The 21,734-nt window shown below is 57.3% G+C and overlaps 1 protein-coding gene across 3 annotated transcripts in view; it reads left to right on the forward strand.

The window, feature by feature from the left end:
• PEX14 (peroxisomal biogenesis factor 14) overlaps window positions 1-13,386 on the forward strand; it is a 136,540-nt gene extending 123,154 nt beyond the window's left edge. For all 3 annotated transcript variants that reach the window (XM_002927432.4, XM_011234996.3, XM_034671190.1), the window contains 5 exons: window positions 1,528-1,613; window positions 4,745-4,847; window positions 6,029-6,126; window positions 10,161-10,252; window positions 12,111-13,386. In XM_002927432.4, the coding sequence (XP_002927478.1) occupies window positions 1,528-1,613; window positions 4,745-4,847; window positions 6,029-6,126; window positions 10,161-10,252; window positions 12,111-12,558 (827 nt within the window). In that variant the 3' untranslated portion in view covers window positions 12,559-13,386. The remainder of the gene's footprint in view (window positions 1-1,527; window positions 1,614-4,744; window positions 4,848-6,028; window positions 6,127-10,160; window positions 10,253-12,110) is intronic.
• Window positions 13,387-21,734: the final 8,348 nt, after the last annotated feature.

A 21,734-nucleotide genomic window follows, 5' to 3' on the forward strand; every position in this document is an offset into this window, starting at 1 on the left:
TTCTGGAAATGGTGCACCGTGCCTTGCATGGCAGATCCCTTGAGAGGAGGCAGAGCATCAGAGAAGATTATGGACATGCAAGTACTTTCTAAACAGTCGGTCGGAAAGATTACGAGATAGAAAACTCCTTTCTCCTCCTGTGGGATTGGAATTCCATTCAGGAGTCGGGGGAACTCCTAAAATGGTGTTCTTGAGCACCGGGCGGGGGGCCTGCTCCCGTGGGAGGACTGGCTGCCCGGGTCTGGTTCCCGCCCAACAGCAGCACATGCTCTCCTGGGCCCCTTGTCCTGTGCCAGTCCGTCTTACCTTTTGTGGGCCCTGGCAGGAGCCTCCTCCCGCCTTTGCCTCCCTCCCCTCCCGCCTGTATCTCGCCCTGGAGGGTACCCGATGTTGTTCTCCCAGGATATAGAGCTGACTGGGTCACTCCCGGATTCAGAGCCTTCAGTGACCCTACTGCTTGTGACTGATGACCGGGTTCCCCGGCCATGCCCTCCACCTGGCTGCTGCATGTCCCACCTCTTTCTCCCCACCCCACCCTCCACCACTCCCACTTGACTGACCCCCTCTGTTCTCCTGGTCTCCCCTCTCGGGTAGGCCCAGTTGCTCACTCGGGCCACACTGGCCGCCTTCTCTCTTATGAGCACAACCCCTGCCTTGGCACTTGCTCGTCCCCTTCCTGGAGCTCTGTCTGGGACCCCACATGTTTCAGCGTCTGCCTCCTCTCGTCCTCCTCCTGCCGACGCCTGGCTATCCTCCCTGGCCCTCCCCCTGGCCACATTGCCCATTGGGCCTTCTTTTTGTTGTTGTTTAAAGATTTTATTTATTTAAGTAATCTATCCACCGAATGTGGGGCTCGAACTTGGGACCCCGAGATCAAGAGTTGTACGCTCCACTGACTGAGCCCGGCCAGGCACCCCACCCCGTTGGGCCTTCTTGATCCCGGTCTGGAGTTACCTTGTTCAGTCATTTGTAAGCTGTCTGCTGCATGGTTCAGGACGAGAGCAGGCCAGGGCACCGGGGTCTCATCAGCCCAGGCCCCTGCGCCCGCAACGCTGTCAGGCACACGGATGCTGCTTCACGAAGTCTCGAATACACAGATGATGTAGCCCCCCCCCCCGGTTCTGGGGTGGCTCTTAGCTCATCACTGCATGTAGTAGGTTGTGGGGACATGTATTTGTGCACACCTAAGTGTGTTTGTGTCAGCCTCACAGGACCCTTTGTTCTGTGAGAGTGGAGACCATGCCCTAGGTCTGCAGATCACCTCTGCCACCTGACTGCCACCCTGGGACTTGGCTCACGGCTACCCTTCTCTGCACAGCAGGTGCGCGGTTGAGGCGGGTCATTCCGAGAGCCCGGACAGAGGAGGGAGACGCGGCCAAGCCGCTGTTCCCACTGTCACATGCTGTCTCCTGCAGTTGTGTGTCACAGTTGCCGATCCTTCCAGATTAACAGACAGTACACATGCCCTCTCCTGCCCGGGAAGGACGCGTGTGCTTCTGCTGACGTGCCTTTTCCTCCCAACCTCAGGCCCTGTGGGGTCCCGATGGAGAGACTACGGTGCCTTGGCTGTCATCACGGCAGGCATTGCGTTCGGCTTTCACCAGCTCTACAAGGTATGTCCGCCCTTCCCTGTCCCCCCCACCCTGGCATTCAGCCCCGTTCTCCCCCGTCCCAGCCCTGGAGCGCGACGGCTGAGGGGTGTGTGTGGAGGCAGAGTGTACGCATGATCATGCATGTTTTCTGCGGGGGGTGTCTGGTTCAGCCTCCATCCTGCCTGCCCCCAGATGGCTGCCCTTGGCCACCTCAGACCCTGCTCATCTGCTATACTGGGCTTCTCTCCCTGCTGTGCAGGGTGACCATGGGGCCCGTCCATCAACAGGCCATGTCGGGTATTTAGAACAGTGCCCAGCATATGCTGAGTAGTCGGGACATTGAGACAGAGACATGAGAGACAGACTGACAAGGTGCTTGAGAGCAGGGACACTGGAGCCCAGCAGCTGTGTTGCGTCCCAGCTTTGCCACTTGCCAGGAGTTCAGCGGTCCCGTCTGTAAAATGGGACGATAGTGCCTACCTCACAAGGCTGTCGTGAAGCTCCTTTGGAAAGTGCTGTGTGCCTGGCACACAGCAAGTACTTTCTCTGTTGTTATTCTACTTGACTATTTGGAACTGGCTTTGAGAATCTCAGTATCATCTTATTTATGGGCTCTGCTTTTGTTTCCTACATACTGTGTTGGCATCCATGTAAATCTAGGATTTTTTCCCCAAACTTCATAGCCAACCCTCAGGATCCCAGTCTTGGTTGCTTCTAACAGAACTGCAGGCATGAAATGAGCACATACTTCCTGGATACCAAATACTAACCAGATACGAACTACCAGATGCTGACTTTGATTTGAAGCAAGCGAGTCTTATCTGGAAGTTACAGAGCCAGGGTAGGCCCCAGAGACAAAAGGTAAAACAGTGGCCAGAGGACTTACTCTCTCTTGGTCCTGGAAAGAAGGGCTCTTTCCTCCCGATGCCGCTTGCAGCTCCACCCCTTAGGTCTGAATGAATAACCAGACTCACTGTTTGTAACTTTCAGCACATGAAACATGTTTAAACATGGTGCCCTGGGATTCTTAATTTTTGACTTCATGCAAAAGCTAGTGACAGAGTTGTAACAGAGTATGATTTTTTCAGTGGAACGTCTCTTCTTGGATTTGGAAATTTCCGTGTCAGAAATCCAGAAGCAAAATGTTCTAGGTCCTGGGACTTCTCCCTGTGACCCGATGTCCTTCCCTTACCCTGTGTGCTGAAAGCCCATTTCCAGTCGCTAACTGTATACAGTCACCAAGAAGAATAAATGCTGAGATGGAATTCTCAAAATAATGCCCAGCTCTACCAAGTGGTAGCTAATCGTCACGTGACTGACCTCGGACAGCTGTGGTCTGCTGGACGTGGGCGTAGCTCCTGTTGGAGCAAAGCAGAGATAGCATCGGTTTTTCCCATGAAGCTCTGATCTTTACTCTTTGCCTTAAAAATAAAAGAGACATTGAAAGATCAGTGGCAGTGGTGATGAGAATTTCTTTAGTTTCTTCAAATTTAAAAAAAAAGAAGAGACATCACCTTGTTTTATAAATATGTAACGATTTATGCTGGGAGAGTGTATGTGCTCCTTCCCTTGGCTTTTTTGATCTCAGAAATAGAAGTTTTCGTTTGTTACGTGTGCAAGAATCCCTTGACTTTCATACTCAGGAAACTTTCAACCCGGAATGTAAGGCTACATTTGATGAGTTTCAGCTCAGTTGTGGGTAATAACTCACATGGGTTGAAAAGCACTTTGCAAAATAGGAAATGCTTCTGTGTGTTTGCTAAATAATGATCTTCACTCCGGAGTCGCTCCTGAAGTGAGTTCTCCCGCAAACGCCTTGTGAAAGACCTCCTCCTTCCCCAGTACAGAACCCTTAATGGAGAAGTTGCTGTCTTTTTTCCCATCTGGGCCCCAAAGGGAGTAGGAAGCCGAGTGCTTTGTCCCACCTGCCTGTTACCACACTTGCCGGCCTGTGCTGCCTCCAGTGCCCCCCGCCCCCATTAAAGCTGGAGATGGGCTCACGCTTCTAACACAAGAGGCTCCAAGTTCCGAGCTTCTGGAGTGCGGCACATGTGCTCTGTCACCCAGCCCTTCCAGCGTCCACCCTGCTGCCCACCTTCCACCCCTTCCCACCTCAAAGCAGGCAGCCAGTTACCAGGTACACTGCACTTGCCTTCTTCCTGAATATTCCAAGCCCCTCATCCTTCCCTGGGCTTCTCGAATTCTGGGCCGCCATGTTTGGTTGACCCTTGGCATCTGCTTCCTTCTCGCCAGGGTCAGTTTCTTCAGGTTCTGCCCCTTCCTCTCCTTTCTGCCCTTGTGTCTGGGGGAATCTGACTGCATTTGACTCCTACCCGGAGGATGCTGGTTCTGAGGATTCAAGGCTTGGTTTAGAAAAAAACTTGAGGTGTGACCTCTTTGGATAGCCTCGGAATACCATGTATTATTCCCTAGGAAAAGGACCAAAGGCCCAGAAATCTGAGGACTTTCATCTGGTTTCTCAAATAATTTTTTTGTTTATTTTATTTTACTGCTTCGTCTCTGAATGGTGATTCATTCACATGGATCGAAATGTTTAAAGGATCAGGAAAGTGTCCAGTGGAAGGCGTCCCTCCCGCTCCTCCCTGGAGGCCACCAGTAGTATCACCTTCTACATGTTTATCTTACAACTTTTAAAGCAGAATTTTAAATATTTTTTTACAGAAATATACATAGCATCATTCAGATAATTAAATAAAAGGAGCAAAAATAGACCAAATTGACTTTAACTTGTCCCTACTTCCTGGTCCATGTCCTTGTGCAGAATCTTTTTTTTTTTTTTACAGATTTTATTTATTCGACAGAGAGAGACAGCCAGTGAGAGAGGGAACACTAGCAGGGGGAGTGGGAGAGGAAGAAGCAGGCTCATAGCGGAAGAGCCTGATGTGGGGCTCGATCCCATAACGCCGGGATCACGCCCTGAGCCGAAGGCAGACGCTTAACCTCTGTGCCATCCAGGCGCCCCTCCTTGTGCAGAATCTTCATCAGCCTCATAACTTTCAAGTATCTCATTTATGGGGTTTGCATCGGGTTTCCAAAACCCAGAGGGGACAGAGAGAAAGTGGGTGGGCAGAATTTGAGCGATGGCGGGAGAATGACCCCAGGTCTGCTCACGCCCGTCCCGCTCCTTGTAGAGATACCTGCTCCCGCTCATCATGGGTGGCCGAGAGGACAGGAAGCACCTGGAGAGGATGGAGGCGAGTCTCTCGGAGCTGAGTGGCAGCGTGGCACAGACAGGTAAAGATTAATGACTCCATCAAGTCGCCCCTTCGAGCCTTCGTGAGCAGCCCCTTCTCTGCCCCACCCCTCCCCCTCCGTCTCCACTTTATGTGGTGACTTCATTTATCTGCTCTGAGAATCTGTTCACATTTGCAAATGAAGCCGCCGTCATTTCGGTTTAATTTGAAATTGCTTGTTTACTGTCGGCGCGGCCTCAATTAATTATGTTTTTACGGAAAGGCTCCCAACCTCAGAATATTAATAAGGGGAATAAAATGACAGCCTTTCTAAGGGCTGTAAAGTTCATTTTTAATTTCTGCTTCTGTGAGGTTTTCAGGGGGGTTTCAGTGATTTTTTTCCCCCTTCCCTCTAAGAATCCAACACAGGGTCAAGAAAGGCTGTAATTACTGTGGCTCCGGGGACCCCAGCCACCTCCTCTGTCATCGACTCCACGGGGCCGGCGTTCATTACCCGGTGCCCCACCGATGGCCCAGATTAGCTGGGACCTGTCGCGCTAGAGGTGGCTTTTCCTCTTTATAAACTTGTTTACTAGACGGAGGCTCTGAATCTAGAAACTCAGGCAAGCTCCATAGCCACTGTCCCAGGCAGGAGTCTGTCCCCCCTGGGGTGTGTTTGCAGAGCCACCAGAACTGCTGCGGTGCGTTGGCCCCCCGGGGAAGCTGACGTTGGGGCCCGTGGCCCCAACATGGTCCTGTGACACTGTGACCCGGGCACACACTGGCAGCCTTGGGACTGGGTGTGGAGGGTGGGGAGGAGCGGCAGCGGGAGCCCGATTTGTAGTCTTGAACGGCTCCCAGGACCACGGGTCTGAGATGTGTTTCTGCCAGCATGGGAGAATCCAAGAGTTCCACAAGGACACAGGGAGGGGCTGAGATGAGGGACCTAGACGGTACCGAAGTCGGGAGAGCCGAGCAAATCATAAACACGTAATTGGAAGGGAGAGTTTTTGAACGGATACGCTGTTGACCACGGACAAGTGCACAACGGGAAGATGGAGTGGGAATGCTAGAGGTTAGACGCGGTGCAGGTAGATGGCCCAGAGCGCAGATGAATCACATGCATTGGGGGTGGGGGGTGTCTGCAGATCGGTGAGATGCGGCAGCTGTAGGTGTGTGGACAGAGAGGGGAAGAATCTGTGTGTATCATTTAACAGAGATGCGACTGCTTTCTCCTCCCAGTGACTCAGTTACAGATGACTTTAGCCTCCGTCCAGGAGCTGCTGATCCAGCAGCAGCAGAAGGTCCAGGAGCTCGCCCACGAACTGGCTGCAGCCAAGGTACTTCTCCCTGACCCCCTCCAGATCCAGATCTGCCCTGTTTGGGGCTCCGCTCGGGGCCTTCGTGCCTAATTCACTGCATTCCGTTCCATGGGGGCGGGGCCAACTGTCTTTTCTCATGCCCGTTACACGACAGGGGCCCACACTACCCTCCGCAGAGAAAGGAGGCAGTCACCGTCTCTGTGTCCCCTCCTAGCAGGATGGAGGAGAAGCAGCCCTTTGCTGTGGCCCTCCCGTGGCAGCACACACCCAAGCTTTGGACGTGGTTGGTGTAGACACAGGATGGTCTTCATGAGCATGTTAGGCCACAGGTCCCAGCATGACCAAGAGGGAGTCCAGGTGACAGGGAGGTAGGGGGCGTGTGCCGAGGCCCTGGGTGAAGTCTGCTACAGTGGGCAGGTTCTCTGCACCCAGCTCTTGGGAAGTCAGGTGACCCGTGAAGGGGCACCAGGGGCAGCTGCCATGCCTCACTTCCCACATCTGAGCTATCTTGGCCAGTATGAGATCCTAGGATCAGACCCAAAATCTACATCTGTCACCGGCTAGCTGTGTGAGCACAGGCCAGTTGCTTAACCTCCGTGAGTCTTCGTTTCCTCATCTGTAAAATGAAGCTGCAATCACGGCTCCTTCATTGCCTGTAGGCGCTTAGAACAATGCCTGGCTCCCGTCGGCTCCCAGGACGGCAGGATGCTGGCCTGGGTCTGTGGGTGCATGACAGAGTCATTCCGCGGGGCACTGTCTTGGACAGACCCAGCCCAGGAGACAGTGGTCCAGGGGCTCCAGGACGTCTGCTGTGCTCCCTACTCCGTCCCCTTCCCCATGCTGCTTTCTGGTTGCTTCCACACAGCTGGTACAGTAAAGGAATCTTCTCTGAGTGGCTCTCCCAGGAGAAGCCCCACCCAGCGCAGAACCAGATGGGAGCCCGCGCTCAAACCTTCTGCATTTGCAAAACCAAGGGAAACAGGAATCTTTCCATTTCCGGTGGAATCTGGGGTGCCTCCTGTGAAGAGGGTCCCCAAGAATCCCCTTCTTGGATAACCGCTCCCCCCCCACAGGCGCTGCCTGCATTTCCTCCTCAGATGGCTGTGGCTGCCCGTGGCCACCTCTAGCCACCGTGCGGTGTGTGCTCCCCGTGGGCGGGCGGCCCGTAAAGCAGCCGGGAAGGCCGGGTTCTGGCCCCCGCCCTGCTCTCCTCTATTATCTTTGGGAGTGGTGGCCTGCCAATGGCCAGAAGCCATTCCGGAAATTGGAAAACTGTTTGCAGACCTTAAGCATTTTAAGATTAAGACCACATGTTGCATTTTAAGAGGGGAGGGGGCTCGAGATTGTGCTTGGTGGCTAAGAGCTGTGTCTGTGCGCTTCTCGTGCTCGCTTCCCTGATGGTCCCTCCCGCACCCTCTCTGCACCCCCCCCCCCCCCCCCCCCCCCCCNCCCGCCATCCCTAGCCCCTTTTCATCCTCTCTCCTGTACTGGAGCAGGGCTCACTGGTGTGGTGTCTAAACCCAAATGTGTGAAGACTTTGGTTACCCCATAAACCAGCGATTCAGAGCTGTGTTTTCTCAGCTGTGATGTAAGTTTTTATATCTGGCTTCCAAGCTCCTACTGCAGCTCTGTAAAAAATTAAAAAGAAGAGCGTTAAGTAATTAAAAAACCTACATAAAACTGAAGGCTGGGAGTTTTCTACAACTGTTTTTTAAAGAGACTGGCTAAAAAGCCCCAGATGTCAGATTTTATTTCTAAATCCTGGCATCTGGCACCATATGCGTTTGGAAATTTGAGTCCCTTGTAGGCCGGTGAGTGGAAATTGCTCCCTTGTTAATGGGCTGCTGTGGCTTTCAGGGTCTCCGAGAAGCCAGAACAGTGGCTCCTGGATCTGTGGTGTCTGGTGGTCTGGAGTGAGGACCCCGAGGGGATGTGTGTGCGGGCGACTGGTGTTTGCAGGAGGGTTCCATGCACTCCCTCCAGGACCTCCAGCCCCTCTGCGGGGCTTCTTCCTGTAGAGGAGTGCTCGCCTGAGGGGGGCCCCCACCCCAGGTCAGAGGCCCCCCGCCAGGCTGGCGGGAACATCTGAAGCCCCTCCCCTCTGCCACCCTGGGCCTCCCCACATTCTCCTGAACTTATGGTTCCGGTTTTCTGGGTCAGGCCAGGGTAGAGGTGTTAGGGAAGCTGGTGCCTTGCACGACTAATCCTCGCACTCGAAGCCACGTGGAAGTGGCCTCCAGCCTGGTGGATCCAGGCCCACACACCGGGCCCGTCACACCTGGAATTGGCCCATAAACACTTCACAGGCCACTTGGCCACCACCAGCTATCACTTGGGGGACCACCATTTGGACTTTCCTCTTCTCCGTCTGTCCCAACAAGATTTGCCGAAGACAGGTGTAGTTCTCTGAAGTTTATTTGGAAAATGGTCAAGGATGGCATGTGTCCGAGGGGTTGTGGCAGTTTCTCCTGTGGGCTGTCTTCAGGGAAAGAAATGGCGTTAAGTCCTAGGACAGCTTCTTCCTCTCTGCTGAGCTTTCAGAATCATCCCAGAGCAGTGGCTGTGGACAGATGGCGTGGCCCACACGTTGCCGTGGCTTTGCAGATAGCGGGGTGCCACCTGGGGGCCTGACCTGGCGGCGGCAGGAGCCACGGGCTGCCCAGCAGCGTGGGAAGCACTCCCGAGGCGAAGCCTGCCCTCCGGGCCTGCTTGAGATTGGAGCGGGGGGGTGCTCAGCGGTCTCCCCGGCCCTCCAGCACAGGCACACCTCGGAGATACTGAGGGTCTGCTTCCAGACCACCACAGGAGCAAGTCAGATTACTTTTTTGGTTACCCAGTGCATATGAAAGTAATGTTTACACTATAGTCTCTTAAGGGTGTAATATTATGCCAAAAAAATGTGCATACCCTAATTTAAAAATACTTTATTACTAAAAATTGCTAACCATCATATGAGCTTTCAGTGAGTCATGTTCACTGATCATAGATCACTATAACAAATATAATAATAATGAAAAAGTTTGAAATATTGCGAGGATTGCCGAAACGTGACACAGACAAAGCGAGCCAACGGTGTTGGGAAAATGGCACCGACGGACTTGGTCGGGATAGCGTTGCCACAGAGCTTCACTTTGTATTAAAAAAAAAACAGGGGCGCCTGGGTGGCACAGCGGTTAAGCGTCTGCCTTCGGCTCAGGGCGTGATCCCGGCGTTATGGGATCGAGCCCCACATCAGGCTCCTCCGCTATGAGCCTGCTTCTTCCTCTCCCACTCCCCCTGCTTGTGTTCCCTCTCTCGCTGGCTGTCTCTATCTCTGTCGAATAAATAAATAAAATCTTTAAAAAAAAAAAAAAAAACCAAACCAAAAAACCCAGTGTCTGCGAAGTGCAGCAAAACAAGGTTGTGGCTGCGGCTGGTCTCAGCCCCAGGGTTCCCTCCTGCGTGTGGTGGGATTGTCGCTGCAGGGAGAGGGACTCCGGTGAAGCAGTTGGTGTGGAGATGGAATTCACTTAGTTTATGAGTGTAGTTCTAATGGGACATTTCAAACACAGGCAGAAATGGAGGGCCACAGAGCGGAGGGCATGCTCCCGGCACACCGCTGGGCATGGTCTCGGCCCCCCGACCCCCCCCAGGGGTACATGCCAGACGGTGGATCATTTCCTACTGCAGACACTTCCGTTTGCGTCTCTTGAAGGGGAAGGGATCTCGTGTTGCTGTTATATTACATAGTTGGAATACCGTTATTATCTACCTGAATGCGTGTCACGATTGCTTAATATCGTCAGATGTCCAGAGTTGTGGGCGTGTTTGTTTTGAGGGTGCCATCACTGAAGCAGAAAGAGCCAGGCAGGCAGACCCCTGAACAGGCAGTGGCAGAACCTTCCCAAGGAATCTCCAGGCTGGCAGCCAGGACACACCAGGCCCTGAGTGCCGTACTTGCCCCCGGCTCCTCTGGAAATGACAGCCCCTCTTGCCACCCTGGCCATCTGAGCTCCACGGGGCAGGAGGGAGATGCCACGCTGATCCTTGTTCTCCCGTGTTTTGACTTTCAGGCCACCACGTCTACCAATTGGATCTTGGAGTCTCAGAATATCAATGAACTCAAGTCGGAAATTAACTCCTTGAAAGGGCTGCTTTTAAATCGGTAGGAGGAGAGAAAGCGTGGGCTGTGGTTCTGCCCCCAGCCTGGGACTGTGGAGCCAGAGCTCCTGGGGCCCAGCCAGGTGTCATGGGAAGGGGCGCATGTCCCCGAGGGGCCCCTGTCTGTCCCGCCCCTGATGGAGCTGGGAGACTCAGGCACTGAGTATTGGAGTCTTGGCAGCTTCTGCCTTCCCTCCACGGGAGACCCCCTCCCTCTCCACTCCAGGGGGGACAGTCCGCAGTGCCCCTGAGTTCCAAAGTATAGTTTCTCGCCCTGTCAAGACCCGGTCAGGGATAGCGGGAGCCAAAACACAGGACCTGGAACAAAGGAGAACATCTGCATCCTGAAATGGGGCCTCCAGACAGGGACACCACCCCCTCCTCCCTCCATCCTGAGCCCCAACATGGGACCTCTCGGTGACAGTTTGGTCCCAGAGAAGTTTCTCCAAGAAGGCCAGGGAGTCCTTGGTTGGAAGGATTCTACGACTTGAGGCAGCAGACAGAAATAGTGCCTGCCACCCCCACCCCTAGCTTCTCTGGTCTCCTGCTGTCCCTCTGCAGTGAGAGCACCTTCCATGAGCCCTCACGGGGGGGCTGTGTCACCAGTGCAGTCCTGAGTGGAGGGTGACCGTCTTGTCCTGTTTTTAAAACCACAAACCCTGTGTCCCAGGAGCCCCTCCATCCTGGGATGGATATTGGGGCGGTTGGTCACCTCACCTCAGGGCGCTTCAGGTTGACCTTGCCTGCGTTCTCATTTCTCCGGGGCTCGGTGGGGGCTCTGTGAGGCAGTCCAAAGGTACAAAGTGGCCCTTCACTTGGGGTCAGAGATTGGGGGCTGCAGGGGTCTTGTGGCTCCAACCAGGGGATCCAGTTCTCCAAGCCACCTACTTGTAGGTGATCTCGGGAGAAAAGAATGCGGCCCTAAGAGAAGTGTGTCATTAGGAGAAATCCTTTGTGTTTCTGAACCTCGCAGACAAGAGCCTTTGAGGTCAGAGGGACAGAGAGCAGGTTTGGGTAATGTTGGAGCCAAGAGGAGTGCAACGTGCATTTCCTGCCAGCATCCAGGCCGCTTTCGCTGCGTGCACCCTGTGCTGTGGGATCCGAGGGGAAGAGCTGTCCCGGGACCAGCACTGGACGGTGGGCCTCCTGGGAGAGAGCAGGCCTTTGTTCTGTTGGCTCAGGAAGAGATGGGCCCGTGTGTCCTCGACCATTGCCAAGTGGACCTGACCTCCCGGGTCCCTCCTGGAATCGGCTTTGGTCCAGGCTGGCTGCTGGCCCAGGGCCCAGGCTGAGAAACAGGAGTGGAGAAGTGACTTCCCTGTCAAGTGTTGGGCTCAGAGGTTTTCTAGCAAAGTGCACCAGTGTTACCCTTCTGGTTGTGAGGTTTCTGACCCCACGGCCAGTGGCCAGGTCTTCCCACTTCTGCCCAGGCTGTGGACAAGGTAGATGGAGTCGAGGCCGTGTGGCTTGGGTTCCCAGTTCTGTGGCTCAGTCTCAGTGCCCTGCCGGCTCCCCGTCCTCACCATCCCCTCACCCAGGTGTGAGGGACCAGGAGGGAGCGGGCTTCTGCATGTGGCAGCCCCTGGGGCCAGCTGGCTGGTACCTAAGGATCGCAGGCCTGATCCCGGCAGGGAGGGCCTGGAAGGCACCCCGAGTGGGGCAGGGCGGGGCACTCTGCAGCCGCACAGGGCACCCCTGGCTTCCACCTCAGCTGCTCCAACTGGCCAAGAGGCCTTGTTTCTGGGAGACTGGCAGGGAGGGAGGTGGGCTGAGTGCTTCGGATGGGGGGGGTGGGTGTGGCTCTGCCAAGGGAGGGCCCCGGGGTACTGGCACCAACCCTGCTTCTTGTCCCCCTCTGTCAGGAGGCAGTTCCCACCGTCCCCCTCTGCCCCGAAGATCCCGTCTTGGCAGATCCCGGTCAAGTCCCCGTCGCCTTCCAGCCCCGCTGCTGCCAGCCACCACAGCAGCAGTGACATCTCACCCGTCAGCAACGAGTCCACGTCGTCCTCGCCCGTGAAGGAGGGCCACAGTCCCGAGGGCTCCACAGCCACCTACCACCTGCTGGGCCCCCAGGAGGAGGGTCAGGGGGTGGTGGATGTCAAGGGCCAGGTGAGGATGGAGGTGCAGGGCGAGGAGGAGAAGAGGGAGGACGAGGAGGATGAGGAGGACGAGGACGTGAGCCACGTGGACGAGGAAGACCGCCTCGGGGTGCAGAGGGAGGACCGCCGGGGCGGGGACGGGCAGATCAACGAGCAGGTGGAGAAGCTGCGCCGGCCGGAGGGCGCCAGCAACGAGAACGAGCGGGACTAGGCCCTGGGGCGGTCCTCTGCCGGCGGGGCGCAGGGGCCCGGCTTCTTCTCTGGCTCTGGGAGGGCAGCCTCGAGTGGGGTCGGGGCAGAGCCGTCGCAGCCTCTGGGGGGCCTGCGCCCTGTGCGCGGGGTCACACTTCCGTGCCGTCAGCCTCCCCTCGCCTGAACACCAGCCCCAGCCGCCACTTCTCGGCTCCGCCCCAGCCAGATGGGCTCTCGACCTTGTGCTCACGTCGGGCTGGGGGCCCCGTGAGCCCCGGCTCCCGGACAGAGGCCTCGTCCAGGGCGTGTCTGCTGAGCATCTTAGCTAACCCAACACCGTGCATGACAAGAGGTAGTTTCCTTACCTGGCTCCCGCCCCTGTGTGGAGGAAGGACTGCGTCCGTGTGGTATCTGCCGTTCCACCTCCCTCCTGTCCTGCCATGGCTCCCTTATTTGCCTCACAAGGGTCTGGGGGGCCATCTTGTCATGTTTCCAGAAGCCACAGCCCCATGCTCTTCTCTCTCAGCCGGGGCCTCCCAGGGCCCCACAGCCAGGTCTCGTCCAGATGATGCTGCCCCCGTGCGCTGTCCCAGCCCCATGTGCCCTGTCGTCCTTCCAGACAAATGAAATCATACTGCACTTCGGCCGTCCTCGCTTGCTGCGTCGTGACTCAGCTAACCCCGTGGCGAGACACGGTTCTCACTCCCACGTAGGAGCCAGGCGTCAGGGCCTCCCTGTCTGCCCTTCCCACCCGGAAACACATGTTCATTGTGTGATCAGGTGTAGGTTTCGGAATATAAGATACTACTGTATATAATTGTAATAAATACGAGTTGTCACTATTTAATTCCTGCCTCTGGCTCCCTGTCTGCTCGTGGTACCCTGTGCCCAGAGGCGGGGCCCCCTAGGGCTGTGCCAGGTGCGCCCTGGGGACGGGGGCCGGCTGGGGGCCAGGCCTGGGCCGCCCTGCCCTTGGGCCCGGCGGGCGGTGGTCCCTCTCCCGAGGCGGTTTCGTGAGCTGCTCACTGCGAGCTGGAGGGTTCGGTCCTCGGTGCCGAAGGGCGACATCCTGATGCAGGAGGAGACGGGACCTCATGTTACTGTATATAGACCTGGTGTTGAGTGTGATGAGCTCTCCTTCCTTAAATGGATGAATGTGCTCCCAGGAGAGCGTGTGTCTCGCTCTGTCTTCCTCCCCCGTCTCCTGCTCTCCCTCCCTGTCTCCGTTAACCTTCACACAGCGTTCAGCTGCGCCCAGAAAAACAGCGCACGACCCTCGTTCCGAGGAGCCCCTGTGCCCTCAACCACCCCCACGTGCTGCAGCCAGGCGTGGGGACAGAGGGCACGGCCACCTCCAGGTGCCTTGTGTAGATACAAAGTGGGGACACAGTGCAGGGCGAGCGGCCGTGGAGGCGGAGCCCCTCAGCGCAGCGTGTCCCCCTGTGGGCGCGGCGGCCTGCTGACCGCTGTGCGCATGCCACCGCCCGGCCTGGCGCCCGCCAGCACCCCTGGGGAAGGAGGAGGCTGCCGATCCACGGGTGAGAGACTCGGCACTGGGGCTGTTTTGTCTCAGAAGTTATTTCTTCTCCTGCCTAGGCCCCTTTTGGGGGCTCAGAGCCCAATCCCCTCCCCGCTGCTGCAGACCCGTTTCTGGCTCCATGGCCCAGGGCACCATGCGGGCGTCAGGTGATGGTGACTCAGCTCTTCCTGACCCTTCTGAGTGTGCAGCCCTCTGGCTGGCTCTCAGGTGTCACCTTTGATGCTTATAATCTCCCGTAACATCCCTGTGGTCCCTTGTCCCCACCACGTGCTCCCTAGGGCCAAGCAGATCCTGCATTGAGAGTCCTCCCCGCCCCCCCCGGCCTCCTTGCTGCCCCCGAAGCAGCCAGGCTTCTCAGTCTGCTGGGGCTACCAGCCTGTCCTGGCCAAGGACTCCCCTGAGTCGGGGAGCCGGGAGGGCAGACCTGAGACAAATGAGCAGAGGGCTGGATCCTCTGTGGGATGTGGCCGGAGACCCGGCTGCCTGCTGTCTGACCCACTGGGCCACCACTTCTCCTCAGTGAATGGAAACCCCAGGTCCTCGGTGGGTGCTTTGGGGTCTCCCCATTCAGCTCTTCAGCTTGGTGACCGCTTGTCACCGTCTCTAACTTGGTCTCAAACTTCGCAGGGGTCTCTCCTGCGGCGGCACCAGAGGGGGACAGCAGAGGGCAGAGAGCCTGGGGTGGGGCTGGCCAGAGTGGTCGGGGTGGGTGCGCTGGGCAGCGGCCCCCCAAGATGCCGTCGCCATCCCCAGCCAGGGGCATTGGGGTTCAGTGGGCCGGCAGGGCCCTGGGGCTCGTGCGGGGAGGTGGGGCAGGAAAACTGGACCTGGAGGCCTTTTGCCCTGTGGGTCCTGAGCTCTAATGTCAGCTTTTGAGGACAGAGAGTCTGGCGAGATTTCAGGGAGGGAAAAAACCCCTCCCCAAAACGGCGTGAGTGCTGCCCTAATAAAGGCAGCCTCTGGACGGAGGGAAAACAGCCCTTTGAAAAAAAAAAGCCTTTCATTAGAAAAATAATGCATTTCATCCAAATAAGGTAAAAATATTTGGAATGGGGCAGAAGTGAGCAGCAGGCAGCGCCCGTCAGGCCTTTCTGGAAGGGGGAAGATTATTAAACTCAATGACAATGTAGTTTTGTAAAGTGTCTTTTAGGAAAGAACCAGCCCCAGCTCCGGGAGGCTGCGGGGCCGCCCTCCTGGCCTCGAGGTCTCCCCAGCCGCCCCCCTGTGACTCCTGGGCTCTGGCTCTGCTGTGGCTGAAGCCCCCCTGGCCAGCCCGGCCTGATGTTGGCACTGCCCCAGGAGGCTGCTCCCCCACCTGCCCGCCCAGCCTCCTGCGCTCCGTGGCCCTGACCCCTGGGGCTGGGAAGGAGAGCTTTCTGGGGGCGGGAAGGGGCTGCTGAATTTGCAGCGTTTGGTGTTTTTTCATATTGTGGAAGCACATCGAAGAGGTCTGAAAAGTCCAGTCAAAACAGAAAGGGATGGCACAAGATCTCCCCTCCTCTCCGTCTGGGTTTGTGGCTGTGCTTACAGTCCCCTCCTCCACCCGTTATTTTAATAAAGACGGAAAGCTCCTCACCTAGAGGTCCTGTGACTTGCTTGTCTCCCTGAAAGTGAGTCATGTGTCTTTGGGGGCTCACACCGAGTGCAAGTGGAGGAGTTCTCTAGAAGGTTCCTCTCCCACCCTTGACCTTTGACCAGCCAGGAGCACTGAGGTTGGTTCTGGGGTCTGGTCCCAGAACCTCCCTCTCCTCTGGTGACTGCCCCAGCCCTGCTGCTGCCCCTGCCCTCCTCCGGCCCCAGAGCCCAAGAAGGAGGAAGGGCAGGCAGGAGACATTTTCCGACAACCCGATCCTCAGGAGTTTACTTACTGCTGAGCATTTCTCCGTCTGTTTGTTTAAGCTAGTTTCTGCCAAGGCACCCAGGGAAGAGGGTCGAAGGCTCCAGGCGGCGGATGTGAAAGTGCTGGTGAGACCCTGCAGGTGTGGCTCCAGCCTCAGGTGAAGTGTTCACCTGGGGGTGGACCCCAGTCCTGCCCCTGCTCCTTTGCCCTGCACAGCTGTTTCCCACCCAGGGATCAGCCGCCCCTGCTGTGGGGGGGGGGGGGGGGCGGTGGGGAAGAGCCACTGGACAGACACCCTCAGGGTGTGGTGCTGACATGGGACCCTGTCCATGTGAGGGCTTGAGCCCCCTGGGGCCCCCCCACCCCACTCCAGCATTATTGGGTGCCTTTCACCTGAATTATGAACAAACCTTAGTAGTTATTGAGCACTTGAAAGTTCAAGCTCTTCTAGAAGAAGAGAGAAGGTTTTACTATTTCGTAAGGGGAATGCCTGAAGCCTCTCCTTGCTCCCTGATAAATCCTGGAAAGATCTTTCTGGTGGCGGCCACACTTGCAAATCCACCCCGTAAACTCAGGTGCCCGGCCCTCTGCCTCCCCAGCCAACGGCCCCGGGAGGGTCGTTTCCAGACACTAGCAGTTCCTGGGATGCCTGAGGGATCCAGGGGGCAGCCCCCAGGCTCGGGGGGCAGTGGGGGCTGCCCTGGCCAGGGCCGAACGGGTTTTTTGGTGGGGAGAAAGCTTTGGACTTCCCGAGGCCACGCGTCTCCCCCTGAGCGGCCTGGGGTGTGGGGCTCGCAGCAGCAGCAGCTGGGCCAGGCTGCTCCAGGCACCATCGGCCTCCCGTGCTGGCTGCGGGCCTCCTGGGAGCCACTTCCTGTCTGGCCTGCCCTGGAAGGTGGGGCAGCTCCTCCCAGCGAGGGTGGCACAGGCCTGGCCCCCCGAGGTCCCCAGGGCTCCAGCCCGTCCGAGGGGCCCTGCTGTCCGCCCTGCTTCCTGGAGGCCTGACCCGGGCCTTGGGGTAGCCACCCTTCATCCGCCACCCTTTGTGCCAAGACCGCCTGTGGGGCCGGGGCCACCTCGTGGAGGCTGGCGAGCAAGCCGCCTTTGCCCAGGGTTGACGGGGCATGCTGGCAACCGGGCCCAGGGAGAGGGCCGGCCTGTCCCCGGGTCCCGGTGGGCCTGGGGCAAGGCTGCTCGTGAATGCTGGGGCCCGACTCCCATGGATGACTCAGCCGCTGGTAGCACCCAAGCCGGGCCAGGTCTGTGGGAGGCGGGCAGGCCGCTGAGCTCAGCGTGAGCCTGAGCAGCTGGTTCTGGCTCTTTCCAAGAGGTTACAAAACTCTCGAATTCGCCCCAGTTTGGGCGTAGGCGCACCGCCCCGCCGCGGCTCCTTAAATCCAAGAACGAAGAGTGTTTTACTGCATTTCCTACTGAGTCCAACAAGCCATAGGGAGTGTGGTGGGGCCAGGCCCACTCTGCACTCTCGGCTGGGGGGGGCGGTTTGCAGCTGCAAGCTCCTCCCTCTTGCGGTGGGGACCTGGTCGCAGTGGGCACTGGCTCCTGGTGGGTGATGTGGTCACTTCTCTCTGCCCTCATCTGGGGCAGCGCCTGGGACTCGGGGCAGTGAGCTGGCCTGGTGTAGCATCCTGATGGGTCGCAGGCCCTTGTCCCCTTAGGCTGGTTGGGGGGGCACCTCAAGACCCAGTGCCCCCCTCCCTGGGGCGGGTCCAAGGCCCTCCTGATCTATCCCCCTGGGCCCTGGTGCCTGCCTCGTCCTGAGTCTAGCTTGGAGGCTGGCCCTGCCCACAGCTAGGCTGGGCCCCCCTCCCGTCCACTGTGTGTGGGTCTGCCGAGGTCCATCTGGGCCGGGAAGACCTGGGGGCAGTTGGCCAGGGGGCATTTGTGCTGGGGGCGGTTGTCTGCTCTGAGTCGCTTCTCCCTCCCCTGGGCCCCTGGAGTCCCTGAGAGGCAGCTGACGTTGGAGCCCCTGAGAGCTGGCCCTCCAAATCCTCTGTGGGCCCTGCCCCTCTGCCCCCCACCGCAGCACCCAGAGGCGGCCCTGTGGTCACCCACTCACCCAGCTGAGGCCCGGGCTTGGCTCCGCGCCGCCCCTCAGGCCCCATGGGAGGGCTGCTCGGCCCACCAGGGCCTGTGAAGCTCCAATAATGGTTTTAATTTGTTGAACTTGTGTTTTATCCCATAAATTAGTCACTGTTTTATTTAACAGAATCGAGATATCCACAAACAATAGGCGAGTTCCAACTTGAACATTTTAATAAGACAGAAAAAAGTATATATTTTCGCGTCTGTTACAAACATATTTATGTAAATAGCCTGTGGGCTGCGTTCCAGGAAGAAAGAAAAGGAAAGGCCTTATGTGCTGGGGCTGGGTTGGAAAGGCGGCTTTTGTGGTGGGAACGACACCCAGCAGGGTGCTGGGCGGGTGCAGACCCGGGAGACTTGGAGGAGAGGCAGCCCCTGCGCCGCTCCTCCTGCCGGCCCTGGCCCTGGCCCCGGCCCCTGCCAGCTGCTGCCCAGCCAGGGGAGCGGGGCCCGGTGGGGGCTCACCTTCCTGGCCCCTGGTTTCTGCCTAAGGAATGTGGGTGTGCTCAGTGCAGGGCCGTGACACGCAGGGAGATGCTCCTCGGAGTGGAAGAACGTGGTGGGTCCCACACACGTCCCTCCCTCGCGGTGCTCCGGGATGCTTTGACCACCTGGAAGGAGGTCGGCTCAGGGCAATGCTGGCAAGATGGTGCTGAAGATGAGGGTTAATGGGAAGTGGGTCACCATGTAGAAGTGTCAGGGCGAACGAGGCATGAGGCCTGCGCTCTGGGCCAGGCTGATGGCGGTGCTACCACCACCCACACTTGCGAGGGATCCCCCCCCCCCCCCCCCCCCCCCNGCCAAAGGGCCACCAGGGCCTGCAGCTCAGGCCTGGGGCCGCGGACCTAGGAATCAGCCCCCTCCGGCTCTGCCCCCATGTGCTCCGGGCAGGAGCCGAGCCAGCATCCGGATCAGATCCGGGTACGCGCCGTTCCCAGCCCAGGCAGGTCCCTGCAGGAAGGAGGAAGGAGCCGAAGGAGGAGGCAGAGGGATGACCCTGCCAAGTGCCTGCCCAGTAGCCCAGGCTGCCAGAGGCTGGGGCTGGCCAGGGTCTCGGGGGGCCTGGGGAGCCCATGGAGCCTTTGCCTGAGGCCAGACGCTTCTGTGCCAGTCGGCTGTGCCCTCTGGCAGCCCCTGAGCCTCACGCGGGAGCTTCAGGCAGGGCTTGGGAAGGAGGCCACCCTTCGGGTGGGCAGGGCCTGAGCTCCCCACGGTCAGTCCCCAGCAACCTGGAGGAACGTGGCGATACTGTTCTGCCCCTTTCCTGCCTGGGTTGAGGGGTGACCGACTCCCTCCACTCCCCCTTGGCCCGTAGAGCCCAGCTGTGGCCCTGCACAGCTGGATCCCCGCCAGCCACTTGGGGCTGATTTTAAAAATAAAAGATAACTTGATAGATTTTTTTCCAGTTTTTATTGAGTGAAAATGTCAAACCTTGCATCAGTCATGCAAAAAAAAAATCAAATAAATAAAACACATATATTAAATTTCTAATAGCACTAAATTCAAGTGGAAAAATATTCAGTTAACCAGGTGCCGAGGAGACCAGATTCAAGTAATCAGAGCACACGCTGTTCAGTTCGGTTTTCACGTTCTGCATTTTTCGTCTCAAAACCTCTCTATATATCTCTATATATCTATATATGTATATACATATAGATATATACACACACATATGTGCATACATATTATTTTATATTTATATATATACACATACATAGTTATAAAACATTAAAAAGAGCATTGGTGGATCAAGCATTGTTTTCCCCACAGAAAGAAAATAAAACAAAAATTACACATTAAAATTCAAAATGAGCTAGCAATGGCTTATAGTCCTAGTGTGCAATATGAAGGTTACAAAAGGCTAGACTTCGCACTGTCGGCATCTTCGATTTTCTTTTCTCTTTTTTTTCTTTTTATTTTTTTAATTTTGCTACATTGAAAAATGTTTTTGTGTTTTGTTGTTGTTTTGTTGTTTGTTTGTGTTCCTTTACAAAACCCCCTCCACACGCCCAGCGGTTCTGCGGTGGCGCAGAGTCTGGGCGAGTGCGCAGCAGCAGCGGGGCCCACAGAATTCAGGAGGCTCTGGTAGGGGCTGTTTAGACAACGGCTTGCTGCCTGTTGAATCGGTACGCTCCGTCTGACCGCTCCTCCCTCCCTGCTCCCTCTCCAGTGCAGATGATCCTGATCCTGGCTTTCTGGCTGTGGGCAGCCAAGAGGACACACACACACACACACACACACACACACACACACACACACGGACCAAAAAAAAAAAAAAAGAAACCAGCGCCCCCTGCCATCGGATGGGGCTCCCCTTGGTGATGTGTGGGGAGGCAGCTCTGGGTGACAGGCCTCCTCCAGGCTGGGCTTGGCTCTCTCCCTGTGGTGAGTCTCAGGGTCCCACCTGAGCCAGGCTGGTGGCCAGGACTGGAGACATGGGAAGCTCGGGCAGTCTGCCCTCGTCCCTGTCGCCACCACAACCACTGGCCACCTGGTGCCCCCCCCCAAGCTGGGCTTGGTGATGTCCACTCCGGGAGGGGGGAGTGTTTTGCAAAGGGAAGCAAATCTGGGTGGGTTGCACCAGGAAAGAAGCATCCCAAACAAAACATAAAAAAGAGAAACAAACTGGAAAAAAAAAAAAGCCCTATAAAGCCACACGCATAACCAATAGAGAAAAACTCAAATGTTAACTATAAACTTGTATCAACAGTAATAGTCCTTTTTCCTTGTTTCTACAAAATTCAAGTTAAAAGTTGGAATCACGCAGCTCCCGCCAGTGCTAGTGTAAAGACAGACAGCCTCAAACTGGTAAGGCCTCTAAAATCAATTCGAAACGAAATCCCACGTGAGCGATTGCACTCGGTCTCCAACCTCAGGGCTGGTCCGAGGCGGGCCTGTGCTCTCGCGGCCCGCCTGCCTTTTTTTTTTTTTTTTTTTTGTTCTATGTAGAATAATAACCTTTACAGGAAAAATACTGTACAACTTTCTCGCATTTTTTCCCCCATTTTGAATATTAAAGCCCCAAACAGTGGTATCCTTCCTGTTCCCACCACGTGGGTGGCTGAGACCTCTGCAAGGCCCAGCAACCCCAGCACCGGCTGCTCTTGGGTTCGGAAGCGGACCCAGCCTCGGCCTCCCCCGGGGAGAGTCCGGGGCCTGGGAGTCACCGAGCGGCAGGCCTAGGCGCGCCACCTCCGGGCTCCAGCCCTCGGGAGCAGACAGCAGGGCCGGGCCCTGCGGTGGGGCGCAGCGCCCCGGCCTCCCGGCTCGCTAATTCCGCGAGATTCCCTCCGCGGTCCCTGCAGTGTCGCCGGCGCTGCCGCCTCTGCCCCGCCCCCGCCCCCACCCCAGGGCCGGGAGGGAGGGTCTTAGCTGCATGAATGGGAGGCCCTGCCAGATGCTACTGGGGCCCGCCTCTGGGGGTGAGGGGTGGGGGTCGCGGTGACCCCAGCGCCCTTCCCAGTCCTGAGCAATGAGGAATCCCACCGGCGTGGTCGTGGGGCCCGGGGTCCGGCCGCGGGGAGGGGCGCGCGGGGCGGCTGCCCGGTGTCTGCGCCCGCCTCGCCCTCGGGGGCCCCTGCTCCTCGGTCCCACCCGGGACAAGAGCACCTTCTGTTTCCCTGAAGAAGAAGATCCCCGAAGTGCAGCCGGAGGAGGGTCGCTCGCAGCCTGTCCTTCCAGCCGCTGGCCGCGCGCCGCGGGCGGGGCGGGG

Source organism: Ailuropoda melanoleuca, chromosome 11 (genome assembly GCF_002007445.2).
Source record: "Ailuropoda melanoleuca isolate Jingjing chromosome 11, ASM200744v2, whole genome shotgun sequence".
Lineage (NCBI taxonomy): Eukaryota > Metazoa > Chordata > Mammalia > Carnivora > Ursidae > Ailuropoda > Ailuropoda melanoleuca.